This window comes from Nannospalax galili, unplaced genomic scaffold (assembly GCF_000622305.1).
Source record: "Nannospalax galili isolate Female #2095 unplaced genomic scaffold, S.galili_v1.0 scaffold2019, whole genome shotgun sequence".
NCBI classification, from domain to species: domain Eukaryota; kingdom Metazoa; phylum Chordata; class Mammalia; order Rodentia; family Spalacidae; genus Nannospalax; species Nannospalax galili.
In genome coordinates this window covers 871,861-893,295 of record NW_008342625.1, presented here as the reverse complement: position 1 = coordinate 893,295, position 21,435 = coordinate 871,861, and the positions used below count along the sequence as shown (strand labels likewise).

The 21,435-nt window shown below is 48.5% G+C and overlaps 1 protein-coding gene across 4 annotated transcripts in view; it reads left to right on the top strand.

Moving 5' to 3' along the window:
- The window catches only part of Ece1 (endothelin converting enzyme 1), a 122,983-nt gene extending 102,768 nt beyond the window's left edge, over window positions 1–20,215 (top strand). For all 4 annotated transcript variants that reach the window (XM_029566188.1, XM_017799512.2, XM_008838618.3 and 1 more), the window contains 9 exons: window positions 1,841–1,951; window positions 2,665–2,763; window positions 3,356–3,433; window positions 6,417–6,520; window positions 12,527–12,637; window positions 13,609–13,676; window positions 14,423–14,613; window positions 16,509–16,604; window positions 17,805–20,215. In XM_029566188.1, the coding sequence (XP_029422048.1) occupies window positions 1,841–1,951; window positions 2,665–2,763; window positions 3,356–3,433; window positions 6,417–6,520; window positions 12,527–12,637; window positions 13,609–13,676; window positions 14,423–14,613; window positions 16,509–16,604; window positions 17,805–17,981 (1,035 nt within the window). In that variant the 3' untranslated portion in view covers window positions 17,982–20,215. The remainder of the gene's footprint in view (window positions 1–1,840; window positions 1,952–2,664; window positions 2,764–3,355; window positions 3,434–6,416; window positions 6,521–12,526; window positions 12,638–13,608; window positions 13,677–14,422; window positions 14,614–16,508; window positions 16,605–17,804) is intronic.
- Window positions 20,216–21,435: the final 1,220 nt, after the last annotated feature.

The window sequence follows — 21,435 nt, the reverse complement described above, 5'->3', positions numbered from 1 at the left end:
AGAAGCTCACGGGCCAGCCTGGTGTCCACCATAACGAACAGCACAGAGATCCTGCCTCATACAAGGAGGAAGGCAGCCAGGCTTGGTGGCGCATGCCTTTAGTCCCAGCACTTGGGAGGCAGAGGGAGGCAGATCTCTGTAAATTCAAGTCCAGCCTGGTCTACATAGTGAGTTCCAGGTCAGCTGGGGCTAGAAGGAAATCTTGTCTCAAAAAGATTAAAAACAAAAAATTAAACTGCAAAAGATATGTAGTGTGCTCTAAGTAAACAAGTCAGTGACTTCTGACAAATGAAATCTCCCAGGTAAGCCCCGTTCCACTCAAGATAGAGGATGTTCCCAGACTATTTACCCACTGTCCTCTGAGGAGAAAGTTCCCACCCAGGCCCCTGCCTGCTGCCCCAAGGTCCCTGAGCGGTGCAGCGGAACTCTGTGCCTAGCTTTCATGCTCAGCGTAAACGTGTGTGGCAGATCTCTGGCAGTCTGTTCCTGTTTGTACCGAGTTGTACTCCACCGTAGGAAAACACCACATTTTGATTAGCCATTTGTCTCCAGTGGGCCTTTGGGTTGGGAGCAGTCTGGGGCTGGTATGAGGCAGGCTGACTTGAGTGTTGGGGTTCTCTGGAGGGAAAAGGACCCTGCCACAGGAGTTATTACGTGAGGGCTCTCGTGTGCTTGCCCTGTCCACAAGGGCTGCCCGGCAGGGGCAGGTGGGGCTGGAGCTTCTGAGAGCTCCAGTCCCTCCTCCAGGCTGCAGCACCTTGTTTCCAAGTGCAGCACTGACATCCTGGACACTTGTGACACCATAGAAGCAGCGGTGCAGGGACTCCTGCTGTGGCCGGGGTGGTCTTTTTCTAGAAGGCTGCAGGTGAGCTGTGGTCCTGGCCCTCTGGGAAGGTTTCCTATTGCTCAGGTAGAAGTTCCCTGCCACTAAGAATCCTCAGATCCTCTGGAAGACAAGAGGGGGAAAGGACTAAGGCAAGAGGCTTGGAGTTATTGGTCACATCTGACTTTCCACCCCAGCTGCACCTCTTACCTGCCCTCACCTGCTCCAGGACCCTGGAGGGACATTTTGTCTTGTTTTGGTTTTCTTTTTAGATGTGGTGTTTTGTTTTGTTTTGTTTTGTTTTAAGACATGGTCTCATGTAGCCCAGGCTGGCCTTGAACTTGCTATGTAGCCGAAAAAGATGACCTTGAATTCCTGCCTATACCTCTTCAGTGCTAGGGTTACAGGTGTGTACCATCAAGCCTAGTTTCATTTGGTGCTGGGTGGCAAACCTAGTGCCTCATACATGTTCAGCAAGCACTATGCCAACTGAGCTATATCCCAAGCCTTTTTATGTGACTAGAGAGAAGGAGGGAGGGAAGGAGGGAAAGAGAGTTCTCTCTCTGTCTCTGTCTCTCTCTCTCTCCTTTCTCTCCCCCTCAACATGATCTCACTGTGTAGCCCAGGCTGGCCTAGAACTCACAGAGATCCACCTGCCTCTGCCTCCCCAATGCTAGGATTAAAGATGTGTACCACCACACCTGGCTCAAGGGTCTTAATCTTTCGCCCAAGCTGGGTCCAAACTTAGGGTCATCAACTCAGGACCGTCATGGCTAGCTTTTTTTTTCCTTCAGTGCTGGGGATTTAACCGAGGGCCTCATACATGCTATGCAAGCACTCTATTACTGATCTCTTGCCCCAGACTGTTGACTTGACCCAAAGCCTAAAGTAACTACCACTGTGTCAGGAAAGAGAGGTCCTGAGGTTCCGAGGGGAATACAGTTCCCACTTCCCAGACAGAAGGGGGCTGGGAGGAGGAGGACTGGGTCCCTTGACACCCACACTTGTGTTTTCCAGACCTGCCTCCCTCGATGGAAGTTTTGTGTGAGTGACACAGAAAACAACCTGGGCTTTGCTTTGGGGCCCATGTTTGTCAAAGCGACCTTCGCCGAGGACAGCAAAAGCATAGTAAGTGCCTCCTGTGTATGTGAGTGCCTGCGATCAAACCCAGGGCTTCACGGATGCTTCAAGCACTCCACCGACTTGTTACTGCCTTTTTAGTAGTATTATGATTGCACAGGTAGTACCTACAGTGGATGATTAGCAAACAGACTCAAGTCGGAGTCGAGATCTCACGGCCTCCTTCACTTCCACCACCGTTGCTGTTACATAACTCTGTCTTCTTCTCTAGAATCTTCCACCTTCTGCCCATGACATAGTCACCCTCCACAGCTGCTGTTTGTCTCCAGAGTGAGCACAGTCTTTCTGTAACTGCTCCTCAGAATGGAGTTCTGTAGATTTCTAAGGTCATTCCGTTAAAAAGGAATTCTTGCTCCAGTCAGTCTAGGAGAGGCTGTATATTCTAGCCTTTTCTGAAAGAATCTCAATGCACAAGTCTACATTAAAGACCAAAAAGTCCTGCAACAGAGACTTACCAACTTCCCCAAAGTTTGTCTCCTATTTGACCGAGTCTTGTTTGTGGGAAGCCAGTCTTGTCTTGCAGGATGCTGTCAGGAGAGTGGGTAGGAAACACAGCTGTGGCTCCTTAGCCCAGCACCAAGGAGCCTGGGGCTTTGAGCCACACCCGAGTTCAGTCATTGGCCTGCAGCACCCTTCTGCACAGGGCACCTGTTGCATTGAAGGAGGCCAGAGCCCAGACCTTACTGTGTCTATGTCCTAAGGCCAGTGAGATAATCCTGGAGATCAAGAAGGCATTTGAAGAGGGCCTGAACACCCTGAAGTGGATGGATGAAGATACCCGGAAATCGGCCAAGGAGAAGGCAAGCTGCCAGGGACTTCAGAGGGCACTGGGCTTCATGGGGAAGGGGGAGGTGGGTGACAGATGCTGGGTCTGTCCAGTGAGCATGTGCAGATGCTGTCTTGCCCTGTGAGTCTAGCAGGATGCAGGGCCTCCTGAATCATGATGTCAGGAAGATGGCATGATGTTATCATGGCAGAAGGGGAAGAGCAAGGGAACATGCATACCCAAGGGCCTAGACTGACCCATTCTTCAGAACCCACTTCCATGATGAACAACTCTTCCCTCTGTAACCAGCCCATTCCTGTGGACTTCATGCATGAGGACCATGGAAATCTGTGTGACCTAATCCCCTGTCAGCACTGCTGTGATAAAGTCAGTTGCCAGCATGTAGACTTTGGGGGACATACTTAGACCATAAAAACTCCTCCTGGGGAGGTGACAGTTAAGCAGAATTTACTAGCTTTATTCCAGGAAAAGACATAGAAGCCCAAAGAAGGAAGGAAACTGGCCTTGGTTCTCCTTAGCCCAGAGCCTAAGCCAGGAACCCACAGACCTGGGGCAGGCCTGTCCTGTATCTCTGGGCTCTCTTTTACTCCATCCCTCCCATCCAGGCTGATGCCATCTACAACATGATAGGCTACCCCAACTTCATCATGGACCCCAAGGAGCTGGACAAAGTGTTCAATGATGTAAGTGGCTTCTACCTACCCTTAAACTTCCTTCTCACACGGGAAGGGGCCAGAGTGAGGCTGGGTCCAGTTTGGATGCTGGAGGTAGCATGACTCTCAGGATGTCTCAAAGTGATATGGGGTGGTATTTAAGGATATAGGAATGAGGAAGACTTTCCCTGTTCCTTTGTGTCGTGGGTCAGTCAGTGGATGTCAGTGAGTATCCTGGGTCATCAACCAGTGCTCAGTAGTTATTACCAGAACACACGCTGTGTGCCACACCGGAAATGGTCAGCTCCAGTGAGGAGGTAGAAAATACTAGAGTGACTGGGGCAGAGAATTATGCCTCAGTGGTAGAGCACATGCTTGGCATGCACAAGGCCCCAGCACCACAGAACAGAAAAGAATGGGATTGCTGGACATGTCTTTAATCCTGGCACTCCAAAGGCTGGAGCAGGAAGAGTGGGAGTTCAAGGCCATCTTTGGCTACAAAGGAAGTTTGCAAGGCCAGCCTGGGCTCAAGGTACCCTGTCTCGAAAAAAAAAAAAAAAAATGAAGGAGTGGTGGGGACTGAAGAGATAACTCAGATGCACTGGATGCTCTTACAGGGGACCAGAGTTCAATTCCCAGCACCTACGTGGTGGCTAATAACCATCTATAACTCCAGTTCTAGAGGATCTGACACCCTCTTTTGACCTCCGTGGGCACTTCACGACATGGGTGCACTTACATACATGCAAGCAATACACTCATACACATAAAATAAAAATAATAAATGAAACATTTTAAGAAAAGAAGGAAGGAGGGATTGGAAAGATGATTCAGCGGTTAAGCACGCTACTGACTGCTCTTTCGAAAGACCCAAGCTTGTTTCCCAGCACCCACATTGGGCAGCTCACAGCCACCTGTAACTTCAGCCTTAGGTGATCCAACATCCACTGCTGGTCTCCATAGTCAGACACAGAACACACATATACATAAATAATAAAAATAAATTAGAAAACAATGAAGTAAACAAATTTTCAAAGGTACAAGGAGAATTAGTGGCCCTAAAACATCCCTGGGGGAACACAACATGGAGCCCCTCTCATTAGCTGCTGCTGTTTGAAGACCTGTCTCCTGTCTCCAGCCTCCTTCCCTACCTCCTTACAGAAACTTGGACTTCTGACTTTAACCTTGAAATGTTAATAGGAAAGAAGAAGCATAAATACCAAATGAATTTTTATTTTTAGGCAGCAAGGTTGTAATTGTTATGTCCCAGCTACCCAGAATGTCTAACAAATCACACCTCTAAATGGACTGTGGCCCTGACCCAAATAATAAAGTTTTATATGTTCTCATGATAGGAATTTGTCAGTTCAGGCACTTTAAAAATTATAACAGATGGGGCTGGAGAGTTGGCTCAGCAGTTAAGAGCACTGGCTGCTCTTGCAGAGGACCCAGGTTCAATTTCCAGCACCCATGTGGTAGCTAACAACTATCTGTAACTCCGGTTCCAGGAGAATCCAATGCCCTCTTCTGACTCCGAGGGCATTGTATGGCATAGGTTCACTTATACACATAAAATAAAATAATAAATAAAATATTTTTAATTATAACAGACCTACTTTATGGTTATATTTAAAACCTGAAACTTAAAATTAACTCAGGCTGTGAGACTCCATCTGCAACCCAGTTCCTTGAGAATTATTTAAGGTGCTTCAGGGTGTTGGGATATAAGATTCAAGGGTTTCCGAGAGGTGGCTCAGTGGTTAAGAGCTCTGACTACTCTTGCAGAGGACCAGGATTCAGTTCCCAGCACCCACATAGTGACTAACAACCATCCCTAACTCCAGTTCCAGGAAATCTGATTCTGTTTTCTGACCTCCACAAGCACTGCAGACATGTAGTATACTTATATACATGCAGGCAAAACATTCATACACATAAAATAAAATTTTTAAAAAGATTCAGGGTTCTTGGAGGCCTCCAAGTATACCCCCGAAGGATCACCATCCTTCTCTGGGGACCAGTGTCTAACAACCTTCTCCCACAGCCAGAAGGATCTGGAATGTATCTAAGGGAAGCAGAAAAGCCATGTTGGGAGGTAAGGGACATGTGGTGATGCTGATCCCCTGACATTTCCCAGGTAGATTGTAGATTCAGGCATTAGGTCTGTACTGTCCAACTACGGGTTAATTAATTTAACTAAATTTAACTAAGTTGAAATTGATTATTTTATTTATTTATTTATTTATTTATTTATTTAGAGACAGGGATTATTTTATTTATTTATTTAGAGACAATCCAGACAGGCTTTGAACTTGCTGTGGAGCAGAGGATGACCTTGAACTTCTGATGCTGCTTCCTCTACTTCCTGGGTACTGAGATTACAGGAGTGTACCACCATGCCCCGTTTATGGGTGCTGGGGATTGAACCCAGGGTTTTGTGCTTGCTAAGCAAGCACTTTAGCAGCTGAACTACAATTAACTTCAATTTTAGGGACTGGAGAGACAGCTCAGTGGTTAAAAGCACGGGCTGCTCTTGTGAAGGACTGGGGTTCAGTTCCCAGTACCCACATGGCGTAACCCACAAACCGTAACTCCAGTTCTAGGGGATCTGATGCTCTCTTCTGGCCGCCACTGGTATTGTATGCATGTGGTGCACCTAACATGCAGGCAGAATACTCATACATGTAAAATAAAAATAAATCCAAAAAATTTAGTTCTAAAAGCTGCACAGGCGTGTTCAAAGTGCTTGATATCAAACAGTGCTTGATAAACATCCGCCTAGGACAGGTACAGGGTATGTCTATCAATACTGAACACATTTCTTGCCTAGGTGCTCTTAGTATCTTTGAAGGGGAGAGTCAAGGCTAAGGGAAGACCTGAGCCTGCAGCCCTGAGCCCTCCATTCCAGTCTCTGGCCTGCAGAGATTTGTGGGGCCCCAGTTTCCTTGGTTCTAGAAGGTTCCAGGCTGAGCATGCCCTGCTTTGATACTGTAACTTTACTTTACCTTCCCAGTACACCGCAGTTCCAGACCTCTACTTTGAGAACGCCATGCGCTTTTTCAACTTCTCATGGAGGGTCACAGCTGACCAGCTCAGGAAAGCCCCCAACAGAGATCAGTGAGTCCCCTGAAACCTGGCCTCCCTACACACTGGAAGACCTGGGGTGACCCGGGGTGGAATAGAGCTTGGCTTTATCACTTGCTTACCGTGAACCAGATACTGCTGTCATGAGCACCCGCCTAGGAGTGGAGACAGTGGTTCTCCCACTTTTCAGATGAAGAGACCAAAGGCCAAAGTGGGGCCCAGCGCTGCCGACTTAGCATTCAGAGCCTGCTTCTTACTGCCTGCCGTGGGAAAGAAGCTGGCTCTTGGATCATTGTGACAATAAAATGTGAGGACTGGGGAGAGGCAGGCCCCAAGGGTTCTCCTCAATTCCTCAAGAACAAGAGTGGTGGTTTCTCCTCAGGGGCCTGAAGAAGGGTCTGGGTGGGCCCTAACAGCTACAGCTGCTAAACTGTATTGCACCATAGTAGCAGCAGCATCTGGGGAAATTTTTTTGGAAATACCATCATCTCCTGGGCCAGGATGTGGCTCGGTGGTTCAGTGCTTGCCTAGCATGTGCAGAGAAGCCCAAAGCTTCTTAAACCAGAAAAATCTTGTCTCAGCACTAGGGAACAGAGCCAGGCAAATTTCTGAGTTCTAGGCCAGCCAGGGCTACATAGTGAGACCTTGTCTCTACCACTGAGGTACCCCCAGCCTCTACAGACCTCTTTTGTTTAGAAGTTTCCATAGAAAACCTAGCCACATGTATGGTTAGGAAAAGAAGATTTTAATAGTGTTTTCTAATAGCTGTACACTAGCTGGGTGTGGTGGCACACACCTTTAATTCCAGCACTTGGGAGGCAGAGGCAGGTGGATCTCTGTGAGATTGAGGCCAGCCTGGTCTATATAGTAAGATCTAGGCTAGCTGTGGCTACAGGGAGACCCTGTCTCCAAAAAACCAAAAAAAAAAAAACAAAAAAACCAAAAAAAAACAAAACCTGTGTGTGTATGTCTACATGTGTAGGCCAAAGATCAACACCAGATGTCACTGTACCTTATTTTTTTTCCAGCATATATTTTTACTGAATTTTTGTGCATTTAATACAATATATCTTAATCATATGTAGACCTCTTCCCTTACCTGCACCTCCCAAACCCCCCCACTAGATTTCATGTATTCTGTCATATTTGTTAAGGCCTGTTGAGTCAAGTTCGTACCCCCAGATGTTCCTTGGTGTGAGTTCTTCCACTGAAACCTAGTCAGTCTATATAGTTTCACTCCCCTAAAGAAGACCAACTCTTCCCTCATCCAGTAGTGATCAGCTGCCAGTAGTTCCTTGCCTAAGGCTGGGCCTTCTGCCTATTTCCCCAGTTCTATGCTGGGTTTCTGTCTGGTTCGAACTTGCATGGGTCTTGTGCCCGCTGTCCCCGTTGCTATAGTTCATATAAGAAGCTTCTCAGAAGCCTGAGAAACTGTTTCCTTGTGGTCATCCACCATTCCTGGCTCTGGCTCTTACAGTCTTTCTGCCCCGTCTTCCATAATGGTCCCTGAGCTCTGCGTGGGTCAATTTTAGTATAGGAGTCCCATCCAGAGACATGTGCTCTGCAGTCTCTTATTCTCTACACTCTGGCCATGTGTGGACCTCTGTGTTAAATGCCCTCTGTTGCATGAGGAAGCTTCGCTGGTGAGAGTTGGGAGATATATTAGTATTCTCTCTACCACCTGTTCCAGTATGTTCCATGAGCCTTAGGTATAGAGGTTCCATTGTAGATATGTCACTTAGGGCTGGGCATCTCATAGACACTTATTCTCTGTGTTTGACCAGTTGGGCAACTCTATAATAGTCTCCATCTATTGCAAAAAAAAGAAAAAAGCTCCTTTGATAAGTGATTATAGGTATACTTGTCTGTAAGTATAAGGATCTATATTTAGCATACAGTAAGAAATTATGTTTGTCTATGGATGTGACAGATGTAGTTTTCTTTAGGATCTATGATCTCTCCAGTCATGTGTATTTGGCTATGTTTATAGTACCACACATGAGTTCCCTCCCATTGAGAGGGCTCTAAGTCCAATTAGATAGCTGTTGATTACCCCCTAGATAGACGTGCCACCACTGCACCAATAGGGATAGTTTGTTGTGCCAATCATTGTTGTGGTTATTAGGCTTTAAGGCTGGGGTTAGACCATTTCCTCTCATACTATGAGAGCTCGTCTTTGGGGAGGAGGCTTCCAGGTCAGGTCTAGCTCCATTGCTCCAAGTTGTGTCTGAAGTATGTCCTGACTTCATCAACAGGCTTGTAATATGCCAGTAGCCTGTTATTTGGGGAGTCTTAGAATACCAACAACTCGCTGGGAGGTTTCTGCTGTCTGGCACATGCAGATATTGTGTATGTATTTTTCAGTAGGCTTTTGTCTTTTGTTTTGTTTTTTTGTTTTGGTTTTTTGTTTGTTTGTTCGTTTTTTTGAGACAGGGTCTCCTTGTAGCCCCAGCTGTCCTGGAACTCATTATGTAGATCAGGCTGGCCTTGAACTCACAAAGATCTGCCTGCCTCTGCCTCCCAAGTGCTGGGATTAAAGGTGTGCGGCACCACACCCAGCTCAGAAGACTTTAGAACTAATGCTTTTCCCTCTGGCTTTTCATACCACCTAAGCATTATTCATCTCTCCTCTCTCTCTTCCTGTCTAACCCTTCTTCCTCCCTCCTCACGTAAAGTGCCCCTACTTTCCTCATTCCCCTCTGATATTACTTGTCTTCTATTACCCCCCGCCTTGAGCTCCTTCTTTCCCTTTACCCCCATGGTTCCTTGTATAACCCTCCTTCCTCCCTTCGCAGTTAAATACCATCTTTCCCCCCCATTTCACCCTTGGGAACACCTGTCTCCTACTATCCCACTCTCTCAGATCACCTTACTTTTTGAGACAGAGTCTCTCAGTGAATCTAGAACTCACAATTTTGGCCAGTCTGTCTGGCTAGCAACCCTGTGCCCCCCCTCCCCCTGGGATTCATTTGCCTCCATCCCCAACACTGGATTTGCAAACACACCTTACTACCCCTGGCTTTTACATAGGTTTTGGGGCTCCAAACTCAGGTCCTCGTGTTTGCACAGCAGACACTTTACCCACTGAGCCATCTTCCCAGCCCCACTTGTATATATTCTTCTATTATTACAACAAAACTCAAGTGGTTGTTCTGGGCCTAGTGGCACACGCCTTTAACCTCAGGACTTGGGAGGCAGAGGCAGGCAGATCTCTGTGAGTTTGATGCCAGCCTGATCTACATAGTGAGTTCTGGGCCAGATGGTGCTACAGGAAGACTCTGTCTCAAAAAGACCAAATATTAAATAAAATAAATAAAACTCAAGTGGTCCTTTTGGGATACCTGGGGTCCCTAAAACAGTCTCACTATGTAGCCCTGACTGGCCTGTAACTTGCTATGTACGCCAGGCTAGCCTTAAACACATGGCAATCTTCTTGCCTTTGCTTCTGAGTGCTGGGATTAGAGATGTGTACCACCTGATGCCCAGCTTTTAAGCAGTAGGTTCTTTCTTTCTTTCTTTCTCTTTTTCTTCCCTTTCTCTCTCCTTCTTTTCTCTCTCTTTCCTCTCTCTCTCTCTCTCTCTCTCTCTCTTTCTTTCTTTCGTTCAATAGGGTCTCAATATGTAGCTCTGGCTGACCTGGAACTCACTATGTAGACCTGCCTGCCTCTGCCTTCCCTGGTGCTGGGATTAAAGGCATGCGTCACTATACCTAGCATAATATTTTCTCAAAGGCAAATACAGCAAAGAATCTGAAGCCATATCCATGAACTTTTCAGAACTCACTGGTCCATCTTGTACCATGAACAGACCTTCTTTCACCCAAGGCTGACTTTGTAAGTCATTTAGAAATCAGTGGGTCACTGAGTTTCTAGGTTGTGCAATTTCCAGCTAGACATTCACAAACAGTAACAGCAACTAAAACAACCACCACATTCTTTATTTTTTGATGTTGCTGCTGAACTCATGAGAAAAGTCTTTCAGTCCTGAGAAGCTGCTCCACTGTGATGACTGTAGATGCGGACAGGAGAATCCAGCTGTCTTCTGTTATGTCAGGGTTAAAGAAATCTGCAGAGACTGAGGTATAGCTCAGTGGGAGGGGAAGGCCCTGGGCTCCATCCCCACTATGTCCTCCTGAAAGATTCTTACATCTGGGGCTGGAGAGATGGCTCAGCAGTTAAGAGCACTGACTGCTCTTGCAGAGGACCCAGGTTCAGTTCCCAGCATCTACATGGTGGCTAACAACTGTCCCTAACTCCAGTTCCAGGGATCCCATGCCTTCTTCTGACCTCCTCAGGCATTGCTGGACACAGGTGTACTTACATACATGCAGGCAATACACTTATACACTAAAATAAAAACAATAAAAAATATTTTTTTTAATTTCATTTATAGCCTGGCCTGGTAGTACATGCCTTTAATTCCATCTCTTGGGAGGAAGAGGCAAGTGGATCTCTGTGAGTTCAAGGCCATCCTGGTCCACAGAGTGAGTTCTGGGGCTACAGGGAGACCCTTTCTCAAAAAGACCAAAAAAATTTTTTTTCATTTATGTGTGTGTATATGCATGTGTGCAGGTGCCTGTGGAGGCCAGCAGAGGATGTTGGATCCCCTGGAGTTACAGGCAGTTGTGAGCCACCCACTGTGGATGCTGAGAGCCAAACTCCCATCCTCTGCAAGAGCAGCAAACATCATAAACACTGAAACATCTTTCCAGGCCCCGCCCCCAGATACCTTGAAGCCTCACATTTTCATCACTGATAACAAATGTCCGTTGTTTTCCCTGAGATGATAAATGTCCAGTATCCAAGTTCCAAATTTGATGACTTGTCAAAGTGCAAACCCTGTATCATAGAGAGGGCCGCTGTGCTATGTGGTTGTTTCCCATGGGTCCCACCGAAGGCTGAAGAGACTTTTACTCAGGGGCCTGGGTTAAATGACATTAGTAACTATTTCATTTCTCAAAGATCTTTTTAGAGTGAGGGTGGTCTATTGGTCTGGGGTTGGTTTTGTTTCTTTTTGACTTAGGGTTTTTATTTTTTATTTTGCATGTTTATGTGTGTGTTATGTATGTATGTATGTGGGCATGTGTAGGTGCAGGTACATGTGCACATCTGTGAGTATGGAGGCCAGAGACTGGGTGTCTTTCCCAATCATTTGCCAATTTATATTGAGACAGGGTCTCTTACGTGAACCCAGAGCTCACTGATCCGTCCAGCTAGCCAACTTGCTCCAGGATCCCCATTTTTCCTCCATAGTGCTGGAATTACAGTCAGACCACCATGCCCATCTGACGTGTGGGTGCTGGAATTCTGGTCCTCACACCTGATTAGTGGGTGCTTTGTAATCTCCCCAGTCCCTTTTTTGGTTTTTTTCAAGTAGGATCTCATATAGTCCAGGCTGACCTTGAACTTACTATGCAGCCAAGGATAACTTTGAATTCCTGACCCTCCTACCTCTACATTCTGAGTGCCAGGATGTCAGGTGTGTGCCACCATGCCCAGCTATGTTGTTCTGGTTTGGGGCATAACACCTTCTGGAGAAGACCTCAGTGGCCCCTAGAATGTGTCTGGACTCTGGCTCAGGCCCCCGCTGTTTTGGCCATTGTTGTCTTTACACAGAGTGGCAGAAGCAAATGTCTTCATGTGATTATGAAATAGTTTTGATATTGTAGACTCCTGAAAGGATCTTAGTTGGGACCCACTCCCACCTGCATGTAGACCACACACTTTGAGAACTACTGATGGACACATGTTGAGCCTTGCACATGACTTTTCAAAAGAGAATGAACTTGAGCTCCTGACCCTTCCGCATCCGCCTCTTGAGTGCTGGGATTACAAGCATGCACTACCATGCTCGATTTATACAGTGCTGAGAATTGAACCCAGGGCATTGTGCATGTTAAGCAAGCACTCTACCAACTGAGCTATACTCACAGTCCCTGGAAGCTACATTTTTAAGGCTTTTGACACTGGTCGCGGTCCACCCCTCAGCTCATCTCCCCCCAGCTTCGTCTTAGATTTCACGTGTGCTTGTGGCTTGCAGGTGGAGCATGACCCCACCCATGGTGAATGCTTACTATTCGCCCACTAAGAACGAGATTGTGTTTCCTGCTGGGATCCTGCAGGCGCCGTTCTACACCCGCTCCTCGCCAAAGTAGGTCGCTTCAGTGCTCAACTCTTCCCCCAACTTGAGGAGAACCACAGTCCAACCTGGCCCTGTGCCCACACACCTGACCACTTAGCCAGCTAGTCTCCCTGAGCCAGGTGGCCCAGGTGGCCTGGGATTACGAGAGAGGTTGTGTAGGAAATGGCTTCTTCACCCCCTCCTCTTCCCTCCAGGCCTCTCTTGGCTCTGGACACCCCTGTGTAATGGGATTTGGGGTACATGTCATAGAGTCAAGATTCCTAAATGGAGGAAATATTGCTCTGAACACTATTTTAAATATTTTATTTATTAGTTTATTTTTTTATGTGTATGTGTTTTGCCTGCATGTATGTAAGGTTTTTTTTTATGTGTATGAGTGTTTTGCCTGCATGTATGCACCCTTGTGCATACACTTATATTTTATGTGTATGAGTGTTTTGCGTGCATGTATGCAGCATGTTGTGCAATGCCTGCAAAGAGGGCGTTGGATCCCCTGGAACTGAGTTATGGACAGTTGTTAGCCACCATGTGGATTCTGGGAATCGAACCTGGGTCCTCTGGAGGAGCAACCAGTGCTCTTAACCACTGAGACATCTCTCCCGTCCCTGAACAGTATTTTAAAACAATTAGAGCTGGGAGACCAACAGCATCCCTGTGTCTCAGGCAGGCAGGCTTCAAAACGCATGGTCCTGGGCTTGAATCCCAGGCCTGCTATTGATGACTGTGTGGTACTTAGGCAAAGATGCTGACCTGGCCCCAACCTTAGTTCTTTCATTTGTATAAGGCCCAACTCTGCTGAGTTGACTTAGAGGACACGATGCATGAACCCCAGTTGACACAACTGACCCTGGCAGACTCTGCCCAATCTCCTCCTATCTCCAGGAGACCACCTCCCCACAGAGTGCTGCAGGGCTCTGCTATGCCTTAAGCCTCGAGGTCACATAGCTAGGCTCACTCTCACCTTTGTGTCCCCCCTCCAGCGCCTTGAACTTTGGTGGCATTGGTGTCGTCGTGGGCCACGAGCTGACTCATGCTTTTGATGATCAAGGTACAGGTTCCTTGGGGTCCCATCCAGGCAAAGTCCACTAGCTTTCTGCCCACTTTGCCTCTTTTTCCTGGTCCCTTCACTTCTAAGGGGCTTAGTGCCAGGCACAAGGATCAGGGTTCAAAGCTTGGCTGTGCCACCTTCCAACTGTGTGGCCTTCAGGCAGTCCTACTGTTTCTCTAAGCCTCTGTTTTCTTGTCTATATAATGCATGTAAGGATGCCATGTGATGATTTGGAGGTCTTTGAAGGTTATCACACGAAGCCCCTGCTCATGGAGGGTATTCATACTTGGGAGTAAGCATTAATAATCAGCAGGGAGTATATAGTTCTTCATCATTCTAGAAACTTCTCTGGACTGATCATGGTCAGATGAGTGGCATCCAGGCCCTCCCTAACATCTAACGGCCAGATTGTGTCCTATTGCCTCTTGCTTTGGGGACCTCATAGCCAAGAAGTAAAGGCTGGGGCCTGCCTGTGATCCTGCGTCTGCAGTCTCCGTTGGCCCTGGCCAGGCATCCATTCCTTAGGTCAGCAGCCCTTAGCCAGTATTGAAAGCCAGCCTCAATATTCTGCTCTTGAAAACGCCATCAGTGATGTGGGCCACTTTCCTGTGTGGTCTCTGATGTGATTGGCCAGGCCTCCACTGCATGAATTGGGTCTCTCCCCTCCATGTGGCCTGGAGGGTGGCAGAGTAGCAGCAGGTCCCACTGTGTCACCGCTTTTCCGTCATCCCCAACCCCCTCTGCAGGACGGGAGTATGACAAGGACGGGAACCTCCGGCCCTGGTGGAAGAACTCATCAGTGGAGGCCTTCAAGCTGCAGACCGAGTGCATGGTGGAGCAGTACAGCAACTACAGTGTCAACGGGGAGCCAGTGAACGGTCGGCACACCCTTGGGGAGAACATTGCAGACAACGGGGGCCTCAAAGCAGCCTACCGGGTACGTCTGCTCCCCAGAGGCCCCATGCCAGGGCTCGGTCTGTCCAAGTGCCTCATCAGTGGAGAATCATTACAGCAGCTCCATGCACCTTTTGCCCATCATGGGGTGGAATGACTTGAGTGCTGACTGGAAAGTAAGCAGCTTGGCGCTCAGCCCACAGAAGGCTCCCTACTCAGGGAAGGGCTGGGCTAGGTCCACCTGCAGAGCCTGCCAGTTCTTTCCTGTGTAGGGGAAGTCATACTACATGAGGCAGCAGGGGCCTGGGATCGTGGTAAGGAAGACGTGGCAGCAGATGCAGGAGCTGACTGGTCACATTGCCTCCACAGTGAGCAAACAGGAAATGGGACTAGGCTATAAAGCCTAAAGGCCTGTCCCCAGTAAACTACTTCCTCCAGTGAGACTCCACTTCCTAAGGATTCCACGACATTCCCAAACAGCACTACCATCTAGATGCCAAGTGTCCAAACACATGAGTCTTTGGGGAATATTTCACATTCAAACCACAACAGGGACTCTGAGCAGGGCTCTGGTTCTCAGTTCAAGTCCTGGAGTAAGACACTGACTAGAACCTTTTTGCATGGCTGTGAATGCCTAGCACCTGCACTGGGCTGTTGGGACAGCAGACCCAGGTAACTCAGACCCACACTAGAGAGGGACTCAAAGACATCAGCTGAGTTAGATGGAAGAGAAAACGGGCCAAGAGAAAGTATGTGGCACAAGGTAGTGTATAAGTTCTTCCTAGCAGGGACAGTAAGAGTGGAAATAATGAAAGGCACTGTTTATGTGGCGTGCTGTGTACAGGCTTGGGCTGTTTATATGGTGTGCTGTGTGCAGGATTGAACTTTTATATGGCATGCTATGTGCAGTCTTGGGGTCCCCAGCAAGTTCCCAGCTGGGTGTTAGCACCCCCATTTTGCAGACACTGGAACTGGGTTGAGAAATATTCCATCACTGACCTAACTCCATCAGTAAGGAGCTGTGTATTAAGAATCTTCTACATACTCCGTGCTGTGCTTTAACACTAGAGAGCATGGCAGACAGGTGGGTGCTGCTCCTATGGCACCTGTGACATGAACAGAGACGAAGGACAGGCAGGAGGAACCTAACTGCAAAAGGGAGAGTATGTCTGCTCTGATAGAGCAGAATTAAATAGGGCCATTGGTGGATAGGGGGTTAAGGGTCCAGGGCTGGCCTTCTGGAGGGAATGACATTTGGACCTACCAAAGGTGTCCAGCCTTTTGATACTGTAATATGATGCTCTCATCTATAAAGTTCATGCTTAAGAACTGCATGATCGATCTTCTGAAAAAATATCAGGAGCTGGGCATGGTAGTGCATGTCCTTAATCCCAGCAGAGGCAGAGGCAGAGGCAGGTGGATCTCTGTGAGTTGGAAGCCAGCCTAGTCCACATTAGTGAGTTCCATGCCAGCCAGGGCTACATAGTGAGATCCTGTCTCAGAAAGAACAGGGGCTAAGGATGTTGCTCAAAAAAGAGTTCTGGTCTTTAGGCCTGAGTACCTTGGGGAGGGTGCCATTGACTGGTGGGAAAGCCTGGTGCACTTGTGGGGGGGGTATATGACAGAGAGAGAGAGAGAGAGAGAGAGAGAGAACTACTATTTATACCATTTTTAAGTTTGAGATGCATCTTGGCTGTCCAGCATGAGTGGTTGAACACACATCTGGACAGAGGCTGGATTGAAAGCACATTTGATGACCGGCAGCATTGAACTGGCCATTTAGGCCATAGGGTTGAACATCCCTTTCTGAATGAGAACAAAGAAGGAAGCTGAGGCCCAAGCACTCACCTGTGCTCCCTAGTAGGGCTTCCCCGATCCTCCACAGTGGTCCCTCCCCTCCTCTTACAGCCCCTAAGCTCTGCTTTTCTCTCCTCACAGGCTTACCAGAACTGGGTGAAGAAAAATGGGCCTGAGCATACGCTGCCCACTCTGGGTCTCACCAACAACCAGCTCTTCTTTCTGGGATTTGCACAGGTGAGTTGGTTAGGAGAGAAGGCCAAATGTGGGTGCGTTAAGTCATGGGGAAGATGCAGGATACCCAGGCCTAGTTCCCCCATTCGCCACCCTCCTAAATCAGTGCACTGTCTTTGGGATGTTTCCCTGGAAGGAGGTGAGATTCAAGGGATGCCCCAGAATACTAATGCAAGGGTCTTGGGGCTGAGGATGCAGCCCAGTTATAGAATGCTTGCCTGGCCTGCACAAAGTCCTGAGTTCCATCCCTATCACCACTTAAACTGTAAAACGTTTAGTGGCTCACAGCTGAAACCCCAGCATTGGGAGGTACAGGCAGAAGGATCAAAAGTTCAAGGTCAGTCCTTGAACCTTTAACCCCAGCACTAGAAAGGCAGAGGTGGGCAGAGCTCTGTGAGATTGAGGCCAGGCTGGGCTATCCAGCGAGTTCCAGGCCAGCCTGGGCTAAGACCCCTGTCTTGAAAAAAACAAACAAATAAAAACAGATCCTAAATCATGGAGATCAGAGAGCAAAACCATCCAAAATCCCTGTTAAGTCTAGGGTTCTAGAAGTTTCTTTTTTAAAATATTTTATTTATTATTTTTATTTTATGTGTATAAGTGTATTGCCTGCATGTATATAAGTGCACCCATGTTGTGAAATGCCCACAGAGGTCAGAAGAGGGCGTGGGATCGCCTGGAACTAGAGTTATGAACAGTTGTTAGCCACTATGTCGGTGCTTGGAATTGAACCCACGTCCTCTGCAAGAATAGCCAGTGCTCTTAACCACTCACTGGTCTACCTCTCCAGCCCCTAGAAGTTTCTTAAACTTAAGAGATACCAGGTTGTCCCTTGAGTTGGTGTCCAGCCAGTAGCCTTCTGTTGGTGCCCAGAGTTACCAGGCAGTTAACTAGAGTGTCCTGCCCAGGAAAGGGGAGTGAGTTCTGGACTAAATCTGAGTTGTTGAAGTGATGTTTGGCAGTCTCCCCTGTTTAGTTGAAGCCAGCCCACTGCAGATGTGTCAGAGATGCTGTTCTGGCTGGAGGAGCACAGGGCAGAAATGCCTGGCAAAGGAGCATTCTCCCCTGCCTCCGTCTTCCTCACCTGCAGGCACTCCTGACTCCCTGGGACCCAGGCTCATTATGCCCCTGTCATGATGGGGCCACTCTGTCAGACTCAGGCTCCCACAGTGACCCTAGCTTCCCTCCCTTACCCCTTCAAAGGTCTGGTGCTCCGTCCGCACACCAGAGAGTTCCCACGAAGGCCTCATCACAGACCCCCACAGTCCCTCCCGCTTCCGGGTCATTGGCTCCCTCTCCAACTCCAAGGAGTTCTCAGAACACTTCCGCTGCCCGCCTGGCTCCCCCATGAACCCTCATCACAAATGTGAAGTCTGGTAAGGGTTGAAGCACAGAGAGCAGAGATGGAGGAGGGAAAGGAGCTGAGACCCAGCCCCTGGCAGGGCTGTGGAGTCGCCCCTCCTTCCAGCCCCTCGGCCACCTAGGGCCCCTTCCCTACCCTGAAGGGTCTGTAGCCATCCTGTCCCAGCCTGTGATGGAAGTTCTCAACTGAACCCAAGATTTGACAACCCTGCGAAGCCCTGGTGTCCCAGGCTCCCGTGTGTAATGCTAGCGAACGTTTAGGTGTCGGGCTGGTGGCTTACCATGCCTGGGCCTCATACCTACAAGGGCAATGGGACACAGCCCCTGGCCCACATCCAATGCCAGATATACCACAATACCACTGTGTCAAATGCTTTAAAGATATATTTTTGGGGAAACTATTTTTTAAACATTATGGAATACACTGGAAATCTTCAGGGAAAAAATGCATTTAAAACACTTTTTTTTTTAAGGGAAAGATTGGTATATTTATTATGTTCTGTTTTTCTAAATAACCTGTGGACAAAGGAAACCCAGTAATTTACCCCAGGGGACTCCAGGCCACTGAGCACATCCCCCACATTGATAGCTACCTTAGTCCATAGGGTATGCGATTGTTTCTGCAGTCTCCTACACAGACAGGAGATGTAGGGACCAAGCAGAGGGAGAAGCCAGCCAAGGGGCACAGCTCATGGGCACAGCCCCTCTCAGCTTACCTGTCCTGTCTCCATGGGAGCCCCAGCAAGGAAGGGCTGATGCCAAAAGTAGATGGCTGTGACAGCATGAGGCCAGAGTAGGACCCTCCATATAACCTGGGGGTACCTGAGTACTCTGGGCTAGACCATAGAAGCCCCACGGGGCTGGGACCTCCTCTACCCTCTATCAGATTCACTGCTGTCCAAAGATGGCCTCTTTTAGCCCCATCTCTTCTGGCCATCCATGCCTACCCTTGGGACCTGTGGCCTCTTTGTAGCAATCCCTACATCCCAAAGTATTCTACCTTGCTGACCCTCTTTACCGGGGGAAAGAAAAAGAGAAAGCAGCCCACATCCTCCCTCCAAGCTCTGCAGCCCATAGCTGGTTCCCAGGACCGGTTCTCTAGTGCCTTACCTGAGGCTGTGGCCCCTGGGCTCCACTGAGGAGGCAGCCCCTGCCTGAGGCCCTTGGTCTCCTCGGTGGAATCCTCAAGTATCCTGACTGGAAGCCAAGGCCATAGCCCTATCCCCAGGGTCCCCAGGGCTACCCATCCCAACCAGCCTACAGGGCAGTCATTCCAGGGTCAGGAACTGCTGACCTTTCTCAGGCCTCCAGCCACCTGTGGCACTTAAGTTGAATCAAACCAAGGTGGAGAGACTCCTCTCCTTCAGGGTGCTGTGAGCCAGGGGGGTTGCTGAGAACAGAAGTTTCCCCAGCCCCTTCTAGGGTACAGGAATGTCATCCCCCTCCCTGAAGCCAGTGTCATCCAACAGCAGGTGAATGTGTTTGTGCCAGGTGGCACTCAAGTGATCCTTGTGATTCTCCTGTAGGGAGGCAAGCCCCCGTTATGAGGAGAGGGCAGCCAAGCAGTGCCCACCACAGCCCCTGGCAAGCCCTGCCCCACATTGCACACCCCTCCCCCCGGAAGCCAAAGTCTCCTCACCCAAGAAAGCACAGACAAGGTAGTCTTGATCCAGACAGCTTAGAGTCAACCTTAGAGCTGGGGCAAGGGGTTGGGAGCGGGCTCTAGATGTTGTCCCTGGTCCCTGTAAGGAAGTCTGGTAGCTCTTCAGGGTAAAGATAAGGCAAGAATCAGGGAAGGAGCCAGAACCATGCCCTGCCTCATAGAGGTGGACCTTCCAGGCCTGGGTCCTTACTGTCACCTGTACCCCACCCTGCTGCCTCCCTATGGAGGTGTGGTCCTGGAAAGGGTGAACACCAAGAGCCAGAAGCAGGGGTCCTGGGCTGGGGCTCAGCCCCAGGAAGGTAGACTACACTCATCATCAGGGTATAGGGGCAGGAGAGAAGGGAACCCAGATCCAACAGGGATGGATGTGTGCAAAGGCACCCCACCCTGAGATTCAAGAAAAACAGAAGTGAATGGGGCAGCTGTCCTCAGAGAGACCCCCCCTTTTAAGTTTGGGAGCTTCCCTGCGGGTACAAGGACTTGAGGTTTGGAATTTGGGAGTCTATTTTTTGTATTGTTATGTTTTGTGCTACTCCGTGTAGTTTTGGTGTTTCACTATTGTAATTAAAATAAAGTACTTGTACCAAAAGCCATGTGTCTGAGTATCCATCCTTCCAGGATGATATTTGTCCTGTGGGGCCATGGGGAAACCCTGGTGAGCACAGAGCTGCTCACCCTTGCCTCAGCAGGGTATATTGTACCTCTCTCCAGCACAGAAGTCTTAGAGCGAGACAAATGCCAGGTCAGGTTACTGCTGGCTCTGCCCACCTGGCCACTCTTCTTCACAGAGATGCTTGAGCGCCTCCTGCTGGTGAGAATGATTCACCACCCCTTTCTCTCTCTCTCTCTCTCTCTCTCTCTCTCTCTCTCTCTCTCACTCACACACACACACACACAAACACACACACACACACACACACATTATAAAAGTTGTGTTTCCATTGTTTTAAAGCAAAGAACTTTCCAGTCTCAGATGCTTGGACAAGGCAGGCATCCCCAAGGTAGGGGAAATTCAAAGAGTTTCAAGAAAGAGGTACCAGCCAGGCATGATAGCAACAGGCCTTTAATCCCAGCACTTGGGAGGCACAGGCAGGCAAATTTCCTTGAGATCAAGACCAGCCTGGTCTACAAATCAAGTTCAGTGCCAGCCAGGGCTACATGGAGAACTTGTCTCAAAAAATTTTTTTGAATAAAAATATTCTAAAATTAAGCCAGGCGTGGTGGCTCACGTCTTTAGTCCTAGCACTCAAGAGGCAGAGGCAGGTGGAGTTCAAGGCCAGCTTGGTCTACATAGTGAGTTTCAGGCCAGCTGGGGCTACAGAGAGACCCTGTCTCAAAAAGACCAAAAACAAAAACAAATTCTCAAAATAAATACTAATTTTAAAAAAGAAAGAAAAAAGAAGAAACACCATTTTTATGTTCTTCTCTCTGTCTAGAATGTTCTCCCTTGACTTCTCCGCCTCGTAAACTTCTGCCCATCCTTTGAGGCCTCACTTGATGTCAACTCCTCTAGGAAGCCCTTCTCTTCCAAGCCACGTAGTCTTTCCTTTCCTACTAGAGTGTGATAGTTTGCCAAGCTACTGTAACAAATACCACAAACTTGATGGCTAACACAGCAGAAATGCATTGTCTTGTAGTTCTGGAGACTAAAAGTTGAAGATATTGCCAGGGTTGGCTTCCTGAGGGTGGCAGGCAAGAGTGTTCTCTGGGCCTCCCTCTCTCCTGGCTGCTGGTGGCCTGCTGGCAACTTTGGTGCTGATCAGCTTATGGAAGAGTCACCCCATCTCTGCCTTCATCTTCACATGGCCC